This window comes from Rhinatrema bivittatum, chromosome 3 (assembly GCF_901001135.1).
Source record: "Rhinatrema bivittatum chromosome 3, aRhiBiv1.1, whole genome shotgun sequence".
Classification (NCBI taxonomy): Eukaryota; Metazoa; Chordata; class Amphibia; order Gymnophiona; family Rhinatrematidae; genus Rhinatrema; species Rhinatrema bivittatum.
In genome coordinates this window covers 509,616,593-509,632,194 of record NC_042617.1, presented here as the reverse complement: position 1 = coordinate 509,632,194, position 15,602 = coordinate 509,616,593, and the positions used below count along the sequence as shown (strand labels likewise).

The window sequence follows — 15,602 nt, the reverse complement described above, 5'->3', positions numbered from 1 at the left end:
CAAACAGATCTCTCTTCGGTGTTGTCCAACATCAAAACAGATGCTTGGCAAATTTGGATGTGGTGACAGCTCATGAGGGTCTAGTCAAAGATTTAGTGAATCTACTAGGACATTTAATTTCCCTGCGAAATATATTGCTACCAAGTAAATCTTTTTGTTTACTGCCCATCTCCATATGTCACAGGCTTTTCTACAGAGAACTGTCGATCCCATGCCCGCTTATTTGTTTATATAATACATAGTCACTTGATTGTTGGTTTGTATTTAGACAATTTGGCCTGACAACCATTTTTTGAATATCTATAGCACTCTGAATATCATTCTGAGTTCCAAAAAATTTATGTAAAACTTTTTTTAATAAACCATGCAGTTACAACTCAAATTAAGGATGTCATTATCATGTAGACAATCGCACATACACTTTAAAACATTTGTTATCTACATACTTGTTTGTTCATGCCCTTATATTATGTGGGGAAAACAAAAAGGGTTTTGTGCACACGGATTTCTGAGCACAAGAGCTGGTTAAAGCATAAAAAACTTGAATCTCTGATCATATCACATTGCAATAGAACATGTTAAAAGAGATCTTAGAGGAGGAGACAAAGCAAAAACTATTTTAATTAGAAAAGAGATGGGTTTTTTGTTTGAAGAGTTTAGAACCTATAGGCATGAACTCAGTAATTAAATAGACTGCATTTTCTGGCTATTGTTTTAATAAAATGCAAAATTGATTCCCTTCCAAGGATTAACCAAATGTTCCCTGTGTATAATCCCCTGAGGATTTTGCATTCATCGCAAAGAGGCTTTCTTGACATTCCTTCTGTTTAGCATGCCCATCTTATTGACACTTGAGAGCAGACATTCTCCATAGCTGGGCTTGTTATCTGTAAGTCTCTTCCAGTGGAGCTACGCATACTCAAATGTACAAAATCCTTCAAGACACTATTTAAGACACATCTATTTATCCTGGCCAGGGTCAGCTCAAGGGAATCTGCTGCCTGAGGCGAGGACTGAGATGGCTTCCCTGGCCCCCACCCAAAGCATGTTACAGGTCAAATCATCAAGAGGGGTAAAGGAGGTAGGGTCTCTTTATAGTCTGGTGCTTTTGGTGATTTGAAATGCTGCAGAAGGAGGAAAGCAGGGGCCAGAGCTCTCAGAGGAGTAGCAGAGGAGCTGTGATAATTCAGAATTTCTAGGGAGCTGGCAACCCTGCCACACTTCCAGGAACCCTACCACCTGTCTCCCATGTTTCCCCAGCATTTGCCCCTGGAGAAGTGGGGGATGGGTGAATGACAGGGGTCTATGTGTGGCAAATTCTCTACCGGCCTAGTGCAAGGGTATCAGGTACTCTAGGTGACTCTTAGAACCTTGCGCCCCCCCTCCCTTCCCAGCTCTCACCACACACAATAAAAAGTTTGCATTTATAACAACCAAATTTACATGAAAAGACATTCAAAGTATAGTTTTCTGAGATAAAAATATCACAACAATATGCATATTATTTTTACATCCATTAGAAAAATGGAAAAAGCCAGCCTGCTTTTTCTATTTTTCTAATGGATGTAAAATAGAAACTTTACATTAGCAGGATACTTCATCTCAGTTACACATGCAGACCATATACAGACCCTTACCAAATACAGAATAAAGAGACAATACAGTATAAACAGAAACATGTAGACAAAAACTGAACTGAAAACCACAACAAGCCACACTATATGCAGTGTAACAATGGAAAAACAGAAATGCCGTTCCTCAAAACAATAAAATCAAGAAATATGAAACAATCATAATAGTAAAACCATACCAATAAAAAGAAAAAATATTTCAAAACAGCTGATGAATAGCATAGCAACCAATAATTAAAATCTCATATAAAAATTATTACATTTTTTCCCAAACATTAATAAAATATTTCCAAATAGCAGACACATGAAATAGTACCCAATAATTAAACCTATTAAGAATAAAAAAAATCCATACCTGGGATCTTTTGCTTTCCTGTCATCCTGGGATTTCTGTGGATTAGTGGGAGAAAGGGATGTGGTAGCAGGAAAGGGGAACTTTCTTTTCCCTCTCTCTCTCACATACACATTTATTCACACTCATGTACATAGATGCTCTCACACAAACACAGGTTTCTCACTCTCCACACATGCTCTCACACACAGATGCTCTCGTTTGCTCATACACCCACACAAATGCTTTCACACACGCTCTTCAAATGCATACCCACTCCCTCTACCTCACTCATACGCTGTCAGGCTGACAAGCAGATGAGCTCAGTAGTCAGCTTAGTCTCATATTTTCTTCTGCTGTTTAACCTAGTCTCTTTTTCGGCCTCTGGCGAGACCTTTCCTACTTTGCTGCATTGTTTATCTGCCACTGGATAGTTGAGCTCCACCGCAGGCCCGTGGGTCATTTGTTGTTTTTCGGCTGCCAGCAGGTTGGGTTCTGCTGGTGGCACATGAGGCCTTTGCTTGTTCTTCGGCTGCCACTGGTCAGGTTGGACTCTGCTGGGCCTTTACTTATTCTTCAGCTACAGGCAGCCACTGAGTCTCTTCTTTGCAGCTGGGCAGGTTGGGATCTGCTGGCAACCCGCAGGGCCTTTGCTTATTTTTCAGCCGTCGGCAGGCTGAGTTCCGCCAGCGGCTGCTGAGCCTTTTCTTTTCTTTGCTGCCGGGCAGATTAGTTTCCACCGGCAGCCAATGTTCCCTCTAAGGACTGGATTGCTGTGAGCAGAAATCTTTGGATTCATTACCTTGTGAGTACTACTTTCTTTGACGCCAAAAGTCTATCAATTTTATGCTTACAGCAATCCAATCCTTAGAGGTAACACTGCAGCAGCATGCACACAAACTTTCTTACATACACACACTCTCACATATACACGCACACTCACTCATGCCTCTTATTCACTCCCTAAACTCTAACGCACATGCATACTCAATACTCCTCCTATTCCACACACACACTCATCTCAGTAACTGCAAACCCTTCATTGCCAAACACTTTGAGAAGTAACACAAACCCCTGCAAAAAAAAAAGACACCTAGAACCTTGCCATACCAGCAGTATCTCAGGACTCAAACAGCAGCAGTCATATCTATGACACGGTAGCAGATCAAACATTATACCATGTCCTAGAATACTACTACACCACCTATTACTCCAAGGCCCCACAGAAAAACTACATGGCAGTAGACATACTGCACCTCAGTAACACATGTAGAACACAGATCCTTACCCAACACAGAATAAGGGACTACAAATTAGAAACAGAACAGGCAAACAAAAATAAAATGGAAAGCCCGAGAAACCAGACTCTGAACCGTGGAATACTGAAGTAGGAACAAAATACAAAAATGTAATGCGCATTCCCAAAGATAACATGTCAGTCACTAAAAATTCTAAATAATTTTTTTTTATCTTTGTTGTCTGATTTTATTTCTCTAATCGGTTGGTCCCAGGCTTTTTCCCCCCATGTTCTCTTTCTCGTTCTTTTCCCAATTCCTTTTCCATGATTTTTTTTTCTCTTTCTTCTCTACCTGTCTTCTACCCTTCCTTCCCAAACACACACTCAGGCATTCAATCTCACATGCTATCTCTTTCTAAAATACTCTCTCACACACATACAGGCTCCTACTCTCACATGCTGTGGCTTACATATGGCTCTCACTTTCACATGCTACCTCTCTCATACCCACCGGTTCTCCTCCACATGATGTCTCACTCTCTCACACACAGGCTCTCAATCTCACATGCTGTCTTACATACACAGACTCTCACATGTTCTCTAACACAAATACACATGCTGTCTCTCTCACACACATACACTCACTCTCACTGGTTCCCTCACACATACACACACACCCTCAGGCAAGCTCCTATTCATTCTCTCACACTCCACTTGAAACTCCAGGGAGGAAGACTTAAACCAATGTCAGGAAATATTTCTTCACCGAGAAGGTGGTAGATGCCTGGAATGCCCTTCCGGAGGAAGTAGTGAAGACTAAAACTGTGAAGGATTTCAAAGGGGTATGGCTGTGGATCCCTAAAAGGCTAGAGGATGGGAATAAATAAAAAAGCTTAACCGGCACGGAGCGGCAGTTACTACCCTTAAGAGAAACATGGGAGTAACCTGTACGGAACAGCAGTTACTACCTTGGGAAGCAACTAGATGGACCATTTTGGTCTTTCTCTGCCGTTACTATGTTACATATACCCAGGCAAGCTCCCATTCATTTTCACACTGCTCTCCCCACCCCAGGCAGGCTTCTATTCATTTTCACACCCAAACACAGGTCCCCAGACAGGCACCCATTCATTCTCACACACACAGACAGATTGACAGATGCCCAGGTAAGCTCCCATTCATTCACACACACACACACCCAGGCAAGCTCCCATTCATACACATACTTAAGGCTCCCTCTTTCTTTTGCCGACAGCCTCTCTCACTGCGCTGCATGGCTGTTGGGGAGGAGGCAATCGCTGCTACTGGCTCTGAAGCCTGTTCTGCTACCTTCTCTGTGCAGGCCCCACAATATTATAAATTTGCAGGGCTACAACTTCCTTCCTGTTGATCTAGTGCATCGCAAGATAAACATAGAGAAAGTGCTATTCTCACAAATTTTTAATACTGCGGGACACCCAGAGCTTTGGGGGTCTCATTTGTACTTCGGGCTGTGGTGGGATGAGCTCTACCATGGCCTTGCCGATCTTACTGCATGGGGTAGAAAAGTTCAGCCACACACGCACACAGCTTAGAAGGAACATTGCCGGCAGCCCATGGTTCCTTTGTTGTTTTGGCAGCAGGTGAGGCGGACGCTACAGGAGTTTGGGGCTTGGGGAGACAGTTTTTCCTGCTTTCAAATTTTGCTGCCTGAAGCGGCCGCCTCACCCTGCCTCATTATAGAACTGCCCTTGATCCTGGTGTTTAGAGACTGAGTTGCAGCCTTTGTCTTGTCTAAGGACTGTAATTCCCTTGCCATCTGAAGGATAGATTCTTTTTTGTCCCGTATGTCTAATGCTGATTTTAATGTTACCTTATGTATGTTTTTATTGTAAGCTGCCAAAAGCTATGGCTTGGCGGATATAAATGTTCTAAATAAATAAATAGATTCAAACACATTTTTATTAATTCAATGACTGAATAGAAACTTTTTAAATATGCAGTTCTAATGCGCATGTGTGAGTGTCTTTTTACTAAAATGCATTGAGGGTTTGTATTCCACGTTCAGCTCAGAATCTCGATGTAGAAAGCAACACTGCAGTAAGATAAGCTACATAACCATAAAGAGGACTGTATTAAGGTAAAGTCACGTAATTTGAGGTTTGTTTTATTATAGATTTTGCTTTGTAGCAGTCTGGTGAGAGTCTGGTGCGAAATGCTGGCCGTCGGCTTTGGTTTCATTTTGCATTGACTGCCATCATACTGACAAGCTGCAAATGCAATGAACGGATAATTTATTTTTAAATAACATTTAATAATCACTTAAAAGTTTGGTAATAAAATAAAAAAAAAAATTCAAAAATCAAGATTTTTATGAATAAAAGGAATTCTGGGAGGTTTTTCTGATCCATGATTGGTTGATATAGTCTGCTTGAATGGGCTCATTGAAGCCAAGGCAGACTATCTCTAAGGACTTTTCCTCCTAAATTTTTATCAGTGTTATAATCTTGGTGGAGTTTTCCATATATTATGGTTTGACATTACAAGATTATCTTAACAATACCCCAAAGGTTTGTCTTGGTGGTGTCTACTTGAGAGACCAGAGACATCAATCAATCAATGATGTCTCACATCTGGGTATTGTTTGTCACATCATTTTGCATAACAATTTATGAATTAAAAGGGAACTTTCCATGCCACATTTGTATGGTCAAACTACATGAAATAACATGAAGTGCTACCCTTATCTGAGCAAGGGGAAAAGTCCCTGAACACACAGCTAATGAAGGCTGAGGTAATTAGTACGCGACAATCATGGTTATAATCCAAACATCAATGAGCATTAGGTGGCCAGATGTTAAACACAATAGCCTCACTGGTTCTAATGGCTATTTGGATTATTTCAAGTTTTGCGGTAAGGTCTGGGAGGGAGTTTACATATTGGATTAAGTATGGTGTTTATAAGAACTACAGAGAAAGACAATAAGACATGAAATGGCCTACCAGTGAAGGCGGTAGTGACTAAAACTACAACAGAATTTAAACATGCTTGGGACAAATAAAGAGGGGAGTGTCTTTGAGTTGTAGTGGCTGTAGGTCTTATGCAGTTTTTTTCTTTTAGTTTTTCTAGGGCTGAGTTGTATGCTACCAAAAAGGGTACTGGCAATGTGGTTTTCCTCTCATTATATTGCAGGTAGCTTTCACTGGGTCTTTTAAGAGAAGATGCAACTTTCTTGTAGATATTTTTATGGTTATAGAATTTTTTGCACATTTAAAAAATATGACAGCTCTCTTGATGTGGCCATCAGTTTTTCACAGAAGCTGTCCAGACCATAGAGCTGAACAGCACTGAAATGTGCTGTACAAATACCTAGATTTACTGGTAATTCTTATTGAATGAAGGATTCTATTAATAGGGACATTGGTTACCTCACTTATTACCTTCCTATAGCTGTAAATTCTTTTTGTTTTCTCACCTGCATACCAACACATAGTGCCCCACATCATTTTATTTTAAAACTTTGTACAGCTTTGACAACTACTATCATATCACTATTATAATGCATCCTGCAATTTACTTGTATATTCAGACAACATTATTCTAGCCTATTCTGAGCTGATAAGATGAAGGAAGTTCTTGAAAGCTACTTACAATTATATTAAATGTTAGTCCAGAGCTTCCCAAACCTGTTTTGATGATCCCACAGCTGTCACGTTTTCAAAATATTCACAACGAATATGTATGAGAGAATGTTGCCAATGTATGCAAATTTACCTTATATTTATTCATGTATTTATTTATAAGATTTCTATTATGCTCGTATCCACAGTGAATGGCAGATTACACAGAAGAACAAACACAATATACAATAATACAAAACTAAAAGCAACAACAAAATTCATAAATCTAACGAAAGACTCTAAAAATACTAATAAAATGGAGGTCCACCAACATCCACATTATCCTAATTCGGGTACCTTAAGACATATAAATAGAGTTTAATAAATACAAAACCATTATCCTCAGAATGACCAAGGTTGAAGGTACTTTAAAACAAAAAGATCAAAGAGTTAGCAAACACAATACTGCTGTCCTCCAAATGAAAATATCATCAGGGCCCAGGATTGCAGAACAAATAAAAACGCTATGCTCATTGTTAATATCCTGAAAATTTCACTGACTGTAGGGTCTCTTGGAAAGGCTGGGAAAGTCCACAGTAAATCTAATAAAAAGAAATCACCTACAATTTATTTGTTCCCTTTTATTTCTACATATCCAAGTGGACTAAAATGGCAACCACACTATTGAAAATTAAACTTTAATTTCTTGAAAATGAGAAGAAAATTATATTTAATTTAAAAATCATCACATCATGCCTTTAAATTCTGAAAATTAAAACTGCTCTATTAATATGAAAACAAAATATAGAGCCAACAATGGGGTAGATTTTCAAAACCTACCCCTGCGCACGCTGAGCCTATTTTGCATAGGCTCGGCGGCACGCGCAAGCCCCGGGACGCGCGTATGTCCAGGGGCTTCGAAAAAGGGGCGGTCCTGGGCGTGGCCGGGGGCGTGGTGGCGGTCCAGGGCAGGGGCCGAGTGCTCTGGCACAGCGCGCCGGCGCGTGCAAGTTAACTTGACGAAATAAGGTGGGGAGGGGGGATTTAGGTAGGGCTGGGGGGTGGGTTAGATAGGGGAAGGGAGAGAAAGGTGGGGGGGACCAAAAAAAAAGTTCCCTCCAAGGCCTTGGAGGGAACGGGGAAAGCCACCGGGCCTCTCCTAGGGCTCGGCGCGCGCAAGGTGCACAAGTGTGCACCCCCTTGCGTGCGCTGACCCCGGATTTTATAATATGCACGCAGCAGCGCACGCATGTTATAAAATCAGGTGTACATTTGTGTGCGCTGGGTGGCGCGCACAAATGTACCCCGCGCGCGTAAGTTTTAAAATCGGCCCCCTAGTGTTTAAAAATTACAGAAGTGCAATATTTTAGTAGTCCTACTGGTCCTGGAGGTCGTGATCATGTTTATTGGACCAACAAAAAGATGTTGTAATACAAAAGTTTTCAAGACCTCACAGATCCCTCCTTTGGATGAGATTTCCCTAGAGAATAACTCCAGCTTTAAATATCAGATAAAGGATACTGTGATCATGCCATTCTTCACTGTATATATATAAATCTGATGCAGCGATAGTGTTAAGAAAAAACGGAAACAAGCTATGAAATAGGCAAACAAAAAGCAACAGTTTGAAGTTAGCAGCTGAGAATGGAGTAGCCCAATGTCAACAGCAGTAGAAGGCCAAGCCCCAAAACAGGAGGATAAATACAAGGAAAATTACTAGTCTATGCCTAAAATGCTATGATGTTTTGATCATTGATGGATAAAACAGAGTTGCTTACCTATAACAGGTGTTCTCGGAGGATAGCAGGATGTTAGTGAAATAATTTTAATGGATGATAATTTATATTCTACGTTACTGAATTGAACTTTCCCAGGAAACAGACTACAGATTTCCAAAACCAGTTTGTTCCTTCATTCTATAACCATTCTTCTACCTATTTAGTTTACATTAGAACTGTAATAAACCACTTATTTTCTGCACAAAAACACAGTAGGAAAGGGAGACAGACTCATGCACCTCCCTTCCTGCCACACCTGCAAGAGACACACCTGATAAGGCCTGACTTTATGATGGATTTCCTGAATTCCAACCTCTCTTGTTCTCACATCACGACACTAGAGTTAATAAAAAAAAAAAAAAGAGAAAAAATGAATCAGGGCTGAACAAGTTCAGTGACATTTTAATAGACTTAAAAGTGTGCTTTACAGGGATAATTTTATAAATGTTTGCATTGAAACTAAGGGGGTCATTTTCTAATGGGATCACACGCAAAAAGTCCCTTTTCACGCGAGATAGCTAAATCGGGGCGGCGTCGGCACCAGAAAAGGAGGAGTCGGGGTGGCACTGGGGCGGACGCAGCGGAAACATCGCTGGCTGCGAAAAGGTAAGAACCGTTATCACTGCCAGTAGCGCGCCCCATAGCACCACCTTTTACGATGGTGCTATTGGGTGCGAAAGCTGGCAGCAATAACACCATGGTGGTGCGACCGCTGCCGGCTTTCGCAAGCCCGCCCCCCGCTTCGCCCCCTGTTACCGCCGGATTCTCTAAGGTCTGTGACCTTAGAGAATCCAGGCCTAAGTCTGCAGGCACCGTTTACCTGAGGGCTTTACACTAATATTTCATTTTCAAAAATTATCTCAAATAAAGATTCTGCACACATTTTCACCTGCTGATTTGTGTGGGTACTATTCATGGTAAAAACTATGCACGTACTTTTGAAAACTGAAAAGTATGTGCATAGTTACTATTGCACCTCCAGGAACACTTCCCCCTTACTATGGATAAAAATATGCACATAGAGGCCCCATGTGTGTACTTTCACTTGCATATAGGGCAGGAATTGTTGAAAAAATAGTTTTACCCATGGTAATAGCTTTTAAAAATTGCCCTCCACGTGGACTAACATGTCAACATAGGCCAAAGGGTTGGTCTTCAAATTTAAAATGCTCACCAATTCATCCCTTGTTCCTGAAAACAAATTTGAAATTAATGTAATTTGTAAAGTGGTGTTCATTCACAGAGTAGAAGAAAATGATGCATCTGATCAACAGTTTGGCTATCGCTTTTTTTTTTTTTTAATAAATTTTTACCAACTGTGTAATGGTTTTACAAACCACACATGGTAGGCAGAAGTGTTACCTTTCAATTGCTATTGTGAAATCATTTAAGCAGCTTCTATGCAAGTTTCCTAAAACACTTGTGAAATTATCATAAATTATATCACAATTACTAGATTTGACTGATCAAAAATAGCAGTAATATCATAAGTAATAATCCTTATAGTACAGCATTGTACTATGACTATAACCCACATCAAGCATCCACCACGTGAACTGGATTAAATCAATCAGGTATCATAGGTGCGATGTAATGTTTTACTTTCAATTTCTTCTAAGAACATAAGAAGTTACCATACTGGGTCAGACCGAGAGTTCATCACACCCAGCATCCGGTTTCCAAAAATGGCCAAGCCAGGATACAAGTACCTGGCAAATACTCAAACAGTACATAAATCCCATGCTGGTAATAAGCAGCACTTATTCCCTAAATCAGTTGGTTTAATAGCAGTTTATGGACTTCTCCTCCAGGACTTATCCAAATCTTTTTTAAACCCAGTTATGCTAACTGCCTTAATCACATCTTCTGGCAATGAATTCTAGAGCTCAAATGTGTGCTGAGTGAAAAACAATTTTCTCCAATTTGTTTTAAATGTGCTACTTGCTAATTTCATAGAGTGTCCCCTAGTCCTTCTGTTATCTGAAAGAGTAAATAACCAATTCACATTTACTCATTTTAGTCCTCTCATGATTTTATGGACCTCTATCATATCCTTACTCAGCTGTCTCTTCTCCAAGCTGAACAATCCTAACCTCTTTAGCCTTTCTTCACAGGGGACCCGGTTCCATCCCCTTTATCATTTTAGTTCCCCTTCTCTGAATCTTTTCAGTGCAACTATATCTTTTTGGAGATGCGGCAGCCAGAAATGAACACAATACTCAAGGTGCGATCTCACCATGGAGCGATGCATAGGTACTATGATATTCTCCATTTTATTCACCATTCCTTTCCTAATAATTCCTAACATTCTGTTTGCTTTTTTGACTGCCACAGCACATGATGAACCGACAATTTCAATGTTTTATCCACTATGACACCTAGATTTATTTAAAGTTTTTTCTATACCGACATCATATCGGTTTACATTGAAACGTAACAGCGGAATTGCTTTACAGTGGAACCAAGTTGATAATAAAAGAAACAGTACCTAAGGGGGGGAGGAGGGGGGGAAATAACCGGGGGAACTAGGGAGGGATTTTACATGAAGAGGGATTTAAATTAACTAGATATATTTTACAATATATTTAAAACAAATTAACTAGATCTTTTTCCTGGGTGGTAACTCCTAATTTGAAACCTAACATCATGTAAAAACGAGGTTACTTTTCCCTCCGTGATCACTTTGCATTTGTCCACATTAAATTTCATCTGCCATGTGGATGCCCAGTCTTCCAATCTCGCAAGGTCCTCCTGTTATTTATCACAATCTGTTTGTGATTTAACAACTCTAAATAATTTTGTGTCATCTGTAAATTTGATTACCTCACTTGTCATTCCCCTTTCCAGATCATTTATAAATATATTAAAAAGCACAGGTCCAAGTACAGATCCCTGAGGTACGCCATTATATACCTGTCTCCACTGAGAAAACTGACCATTTAATCCTATTGTCTCTGAACTTTTAGCTAGTTTGCAATCCACAAAAGGACATTGCCTCCAATTCCATGACTTTTTATTTTTCTCAGAAGTCTTTCATGGGGCAGTTGGTCAAATGCCTTCTGAAAATCCAAATGCATTACATCCACCAGCTCATCTTTATCCACATGCTTATTAACCCCTTCAAAAAAATGTAGCAGATCGGTGAGGCAAGATTTCCTTTGGGTAAATTCATGCTGGCTCTATCCCATTAAACCATGTCTATCTATATGTTCTGTGATTTTGTTCTTTAGAATAGTATCCACGATTTTTCCCAGCACTAAAGTCAGGCTCACCAGTCTATAGTTTGCCTTTTTAAATATCAGGGTTATATTGGCCACCCTCCAATTTTCAGGTACAATGGACAAAAAATGATAGATTACAAATTACTAGTAACAAATCTGACATTTAATTTTTTAGTTCTTTCAGAACCCTGGGGTGTTATCATCAGGTCTGAGCAATTTTCTATTCTTCAGTTTGTCAATCTGGCCTACTACATTTTCCAGGTTCATGTTGATTTGGTTCAATTCATCTGAATCATCATCCTTGAAAACCATTTTCTGAACGGGTATCTCCCCAACATCCTCATTAGTAAACACCGAAGCAAAGAATTTGATTCATTTTTCCGAAATGATCCTATCTTCCATAAGTGTTCCTTTAATCCCTCGATCATATACCGATCCAACTGACTCTCTCACAGGTTTCCTGCTTCTGATATATTTTAAAAAGTTTTTATTATGAGCTTTTGCTCTATGACCAGATTCTTTTCAAATTCTCTTTTAGCCCGTCTTATAAATGTTTTACATTTAACTTGCCAAAACTTATGCTTTTTCTTATTTTCTTCAGATGGATCCTTCTTCCAGTTTCTGAAGGATGTTCTTTTGGCTACAATATCCTTTTACCTCACATTTTAATCATGCTGGCAGTTGTTTGGCCTTCCTTCTACCTTTTTTAATGTGAGCAATACATCTGAACTACGTTTCTAGAAAGGTATTTTTAAACAATGTCCATGCCTGTTGTACACTCAACCTTTGTAGCTGCAACTTTCAGTTTTTTCCTAACTATATTCCTCATTTTATCAACGTCTCCCTTTTGAAAGTTTAGTGCTAGAGCTATAGATTTACTTATTGTCCCCCTTCCAACTCATTAATTCAAATTTGATCATATTATGATAACTATTGCCAAGTGGCCCCACCACCGTTACCTCTCGCACCAAATCCTGCATTCCACTAAGAATTATTTTATTTATGTATTTATTTTTAGTTTTTATAAACCGACGTTCCTGTATAATATACATATCACACCGGTGTACAAGGAAATAAAACTGTCGCCTCGGGGGCTTACATTTTAACAAATAACATTTTAACAAATAACATTGTAAACAATTAACAGATGAACATAAAGGAGTATGACGGAGCTTAAAGGAGCATAAATGAACTTAGGGGAGATTAGAGGAGTTTACAGTAAAACAATCGTGGTTAATTAAGATTCGATAATGATGATAAGATTCGATAAAGATGATAAGATTCGATAATGATGATAGAATTAGATCTATTTATTTAAGAAAGTTTGTTTAAAAAGTTTTGTATACCGCAAATTGGACATTGACATGACCATCTAAGCGGTTTACAACTAAAACATACATAGTTAAAAGTAACAATTTAAAAAACAGTGCAACAAATCTCTAAAAAAATTTGTTTACGCTAAAAACACATAGCAGTTGAATTTGATAATGGTTGCCTGGGAAATTGTTTTGATATGATAAATGTCTGTCAGGTGATTTTATACGCTGCAGTGAAAAGATATGTTTTTAAAGCTTTCATAAATTCTTTGGTATTAGCCATTAAACGAATTGCCTCAGGAAGCGCATTCCAGAGGGTTGGTCCAGCAATCGAAAAAGCATGTTTGCGTGTCAGTTCCAGGTGTGCTAATTTTACTCATGGAATTTCCAGCATACCTTTATCCACTGAACGTAAATGCCTTGCTGGTTTATAAATTCTTAAAAGTGTACAGAGCCATATTGAATTGGTGTTATGTAATAAATTATGTATGATGGTGAGGATTTTATAAGTAATACGATAGGATATTGGCAACTAATGTAATTGTTGTAATACTGGGGAGATATGATCTCTGCATGAAATATTGTATAGTAGTTGAGCAGTAGCATTTTGAACAAGTTGTAGCGGATGTGTAGTTGAAATCGGTACACCTAAATACAGAGCATTGCAATAGTCTGGACTTGTCAAAATCAAAGACTGTGTCACTGAGCGAAAATCAGAAGGTAATAATAATGGTTTCAATTTTTTTAGCATATGGAGCTTAAAAAATGATTTTTTTTACTAAAGCTGATATATTATTTGTCATAGCGAGTCTGGCATCTATGATAGTGCCTAAAACGTCTCCCTCTCTCATCGGTTCCTGAAGCAATTGTTTCATGAAGCAGTCATTTATTCCATCCAGGAATTTTACCTCTCTAGCATGATTGATGTTATGCTTACCCAGTCAATATTGGGGTAATTGAAATCACCTATTATTACTGTTTTGCCAAATTTGTTAGCATCTCTAATTTCTCTTGGCATTTCATCATCCATATTTTCATTTCGGCCAGGTAGACAGAGTATATCCCCATCTTTACACTCTTCCCTGACACACATGGGATTTCTACCCATAAAAATTATTTTGTGAATTTAGTGCTCCTTTATCCTGTTGGACTCTGCCATCCCGAACATAAAATGCCACCCCCCCTACCAACTTTAGTCATTCACACAGACAACAGTCTGTGTGAATGACTAAAAAGTGCAGGTCTGGTAGCTGGGGAAATGACAAATTCAAGAAGCAAGAAAGAGAAAGTCCAGTAACAGATCTTCATGCAAGCATATTTCCCCAATATTGGTATGATACCACTGGTTACTCATAGAATGGAGAATTGAGTTTCAAATTCTGTTGTATGTCTTTAAGAGTATACATAGGCTTGTGTCTCCTTTTAAGTCAGCTTTAAAGTTTTATCAAATTTCACGAACAATACGATCATCCTCGCAAATGCTTTTAGATACTCCCTCTCTTTTAAACATAAATAACTTGATGAATCATGGGAATGGCTATTTATTTATTCCCTTTGCTTTGGAATACGCTACCCAGTGAGGCTAAGAAATAGACTTACTTGATGAAGTTTAGGAAGCTAGTTAAAGCTTGCAATGTGGCTTAATTTTTTTTTTGTCTTATTTTATTATTTTAATATTGTTGCTGGGAAAAAAGGTGCTAAGATATTTCTGGTGTTAAATACAAGATAAAACGATATAAGAAGATTGACCTTATAATGTATTAAGTTAGCAGTGTATTGATTGATACAATTTCTTTTTCTTTTACATTATATTCTGAGTTTTTTTGTCTTAGTTTTTATTGATTGATTTCAATTTTTATTTCAGGTTTTATATAATATTGTAATATTATGATTAATTATTTAACTTATTATGGGGCCGATGCGCTTTCCTAACCCACGCCCACCCACCTCTCCCGGGCGCATGATGCAATAGGGTAATGAGCAGCCCCGTAAAAAAAGGAGGCGCTAGGGGAAATTGTGCATCCATAGCGCCTCCTCTACAGTGGACGCCCAGGAGATGCAGCTGTCAGTGCGGGTTAGGAAAACAGATGCTCAATACAAGCATCCATTTTCTCCGGCTTAAGGCACAAAAAACATGCACAATATTCACAGCTTGTACCATGTATCAGGTCGATACAGTAACGTTCAGTTAAAGATTCCCCGTCTGTAACGTGCTGGGAGCGCACAATACAGACGAGTAAGGCCATCCAGCGATACAGTCTCGTGTTTCACGTGTCCTTAGCGCTTCCTAAAATAGACACATAACCCTTTCCGCACCCAGCATGTAAATGAACGAAAAAGCTGTATAATGAAGGAATTAGCTATTCCCCTCTGATACTGTAACGGGCGCTGATACTATCTCCTCAGTAACCTGCTGTTTTGCCGCGGCCTTAACGTGTTAGTTTACCGCCTCCCCCTAGTAGGTGTTAGTGTAGTGTAGTGCCAAAAT

General features: G+C 39.1%; 1 protein-coding gene across 4 annotated transcripts in view; it reads right to left on the bottom strand.

The window, feature by feature from the left end:
- Nucleotides 1–15,602, bottom strand: part of ELP3 (elongator acetyltransferase complex subunit 3) — a 466,764-nt gene that overhangs the window by 133,527 nt on the left and 317,635 nt on the right. For 3 of the 4 annotated variants that reach the window (XM_029596183.1, XM_029596180.1, XM_029596181.1), the window contains exon 12: nucleotides 8,849–8,914. The exons of the other annotated variant lie outside the window; for it this stretch is intronic. In XM_029596183.1, the coding sequence (XP_029452043.1) occupies nucleotides 8,849–8,914 (66 nt within the window). The remainder of the gene's footprint in view (nucleotides 1–8,848; nucleotides 8,915–15,602) is intronic. 4 annotated transcript variants of the gene reach the window in all.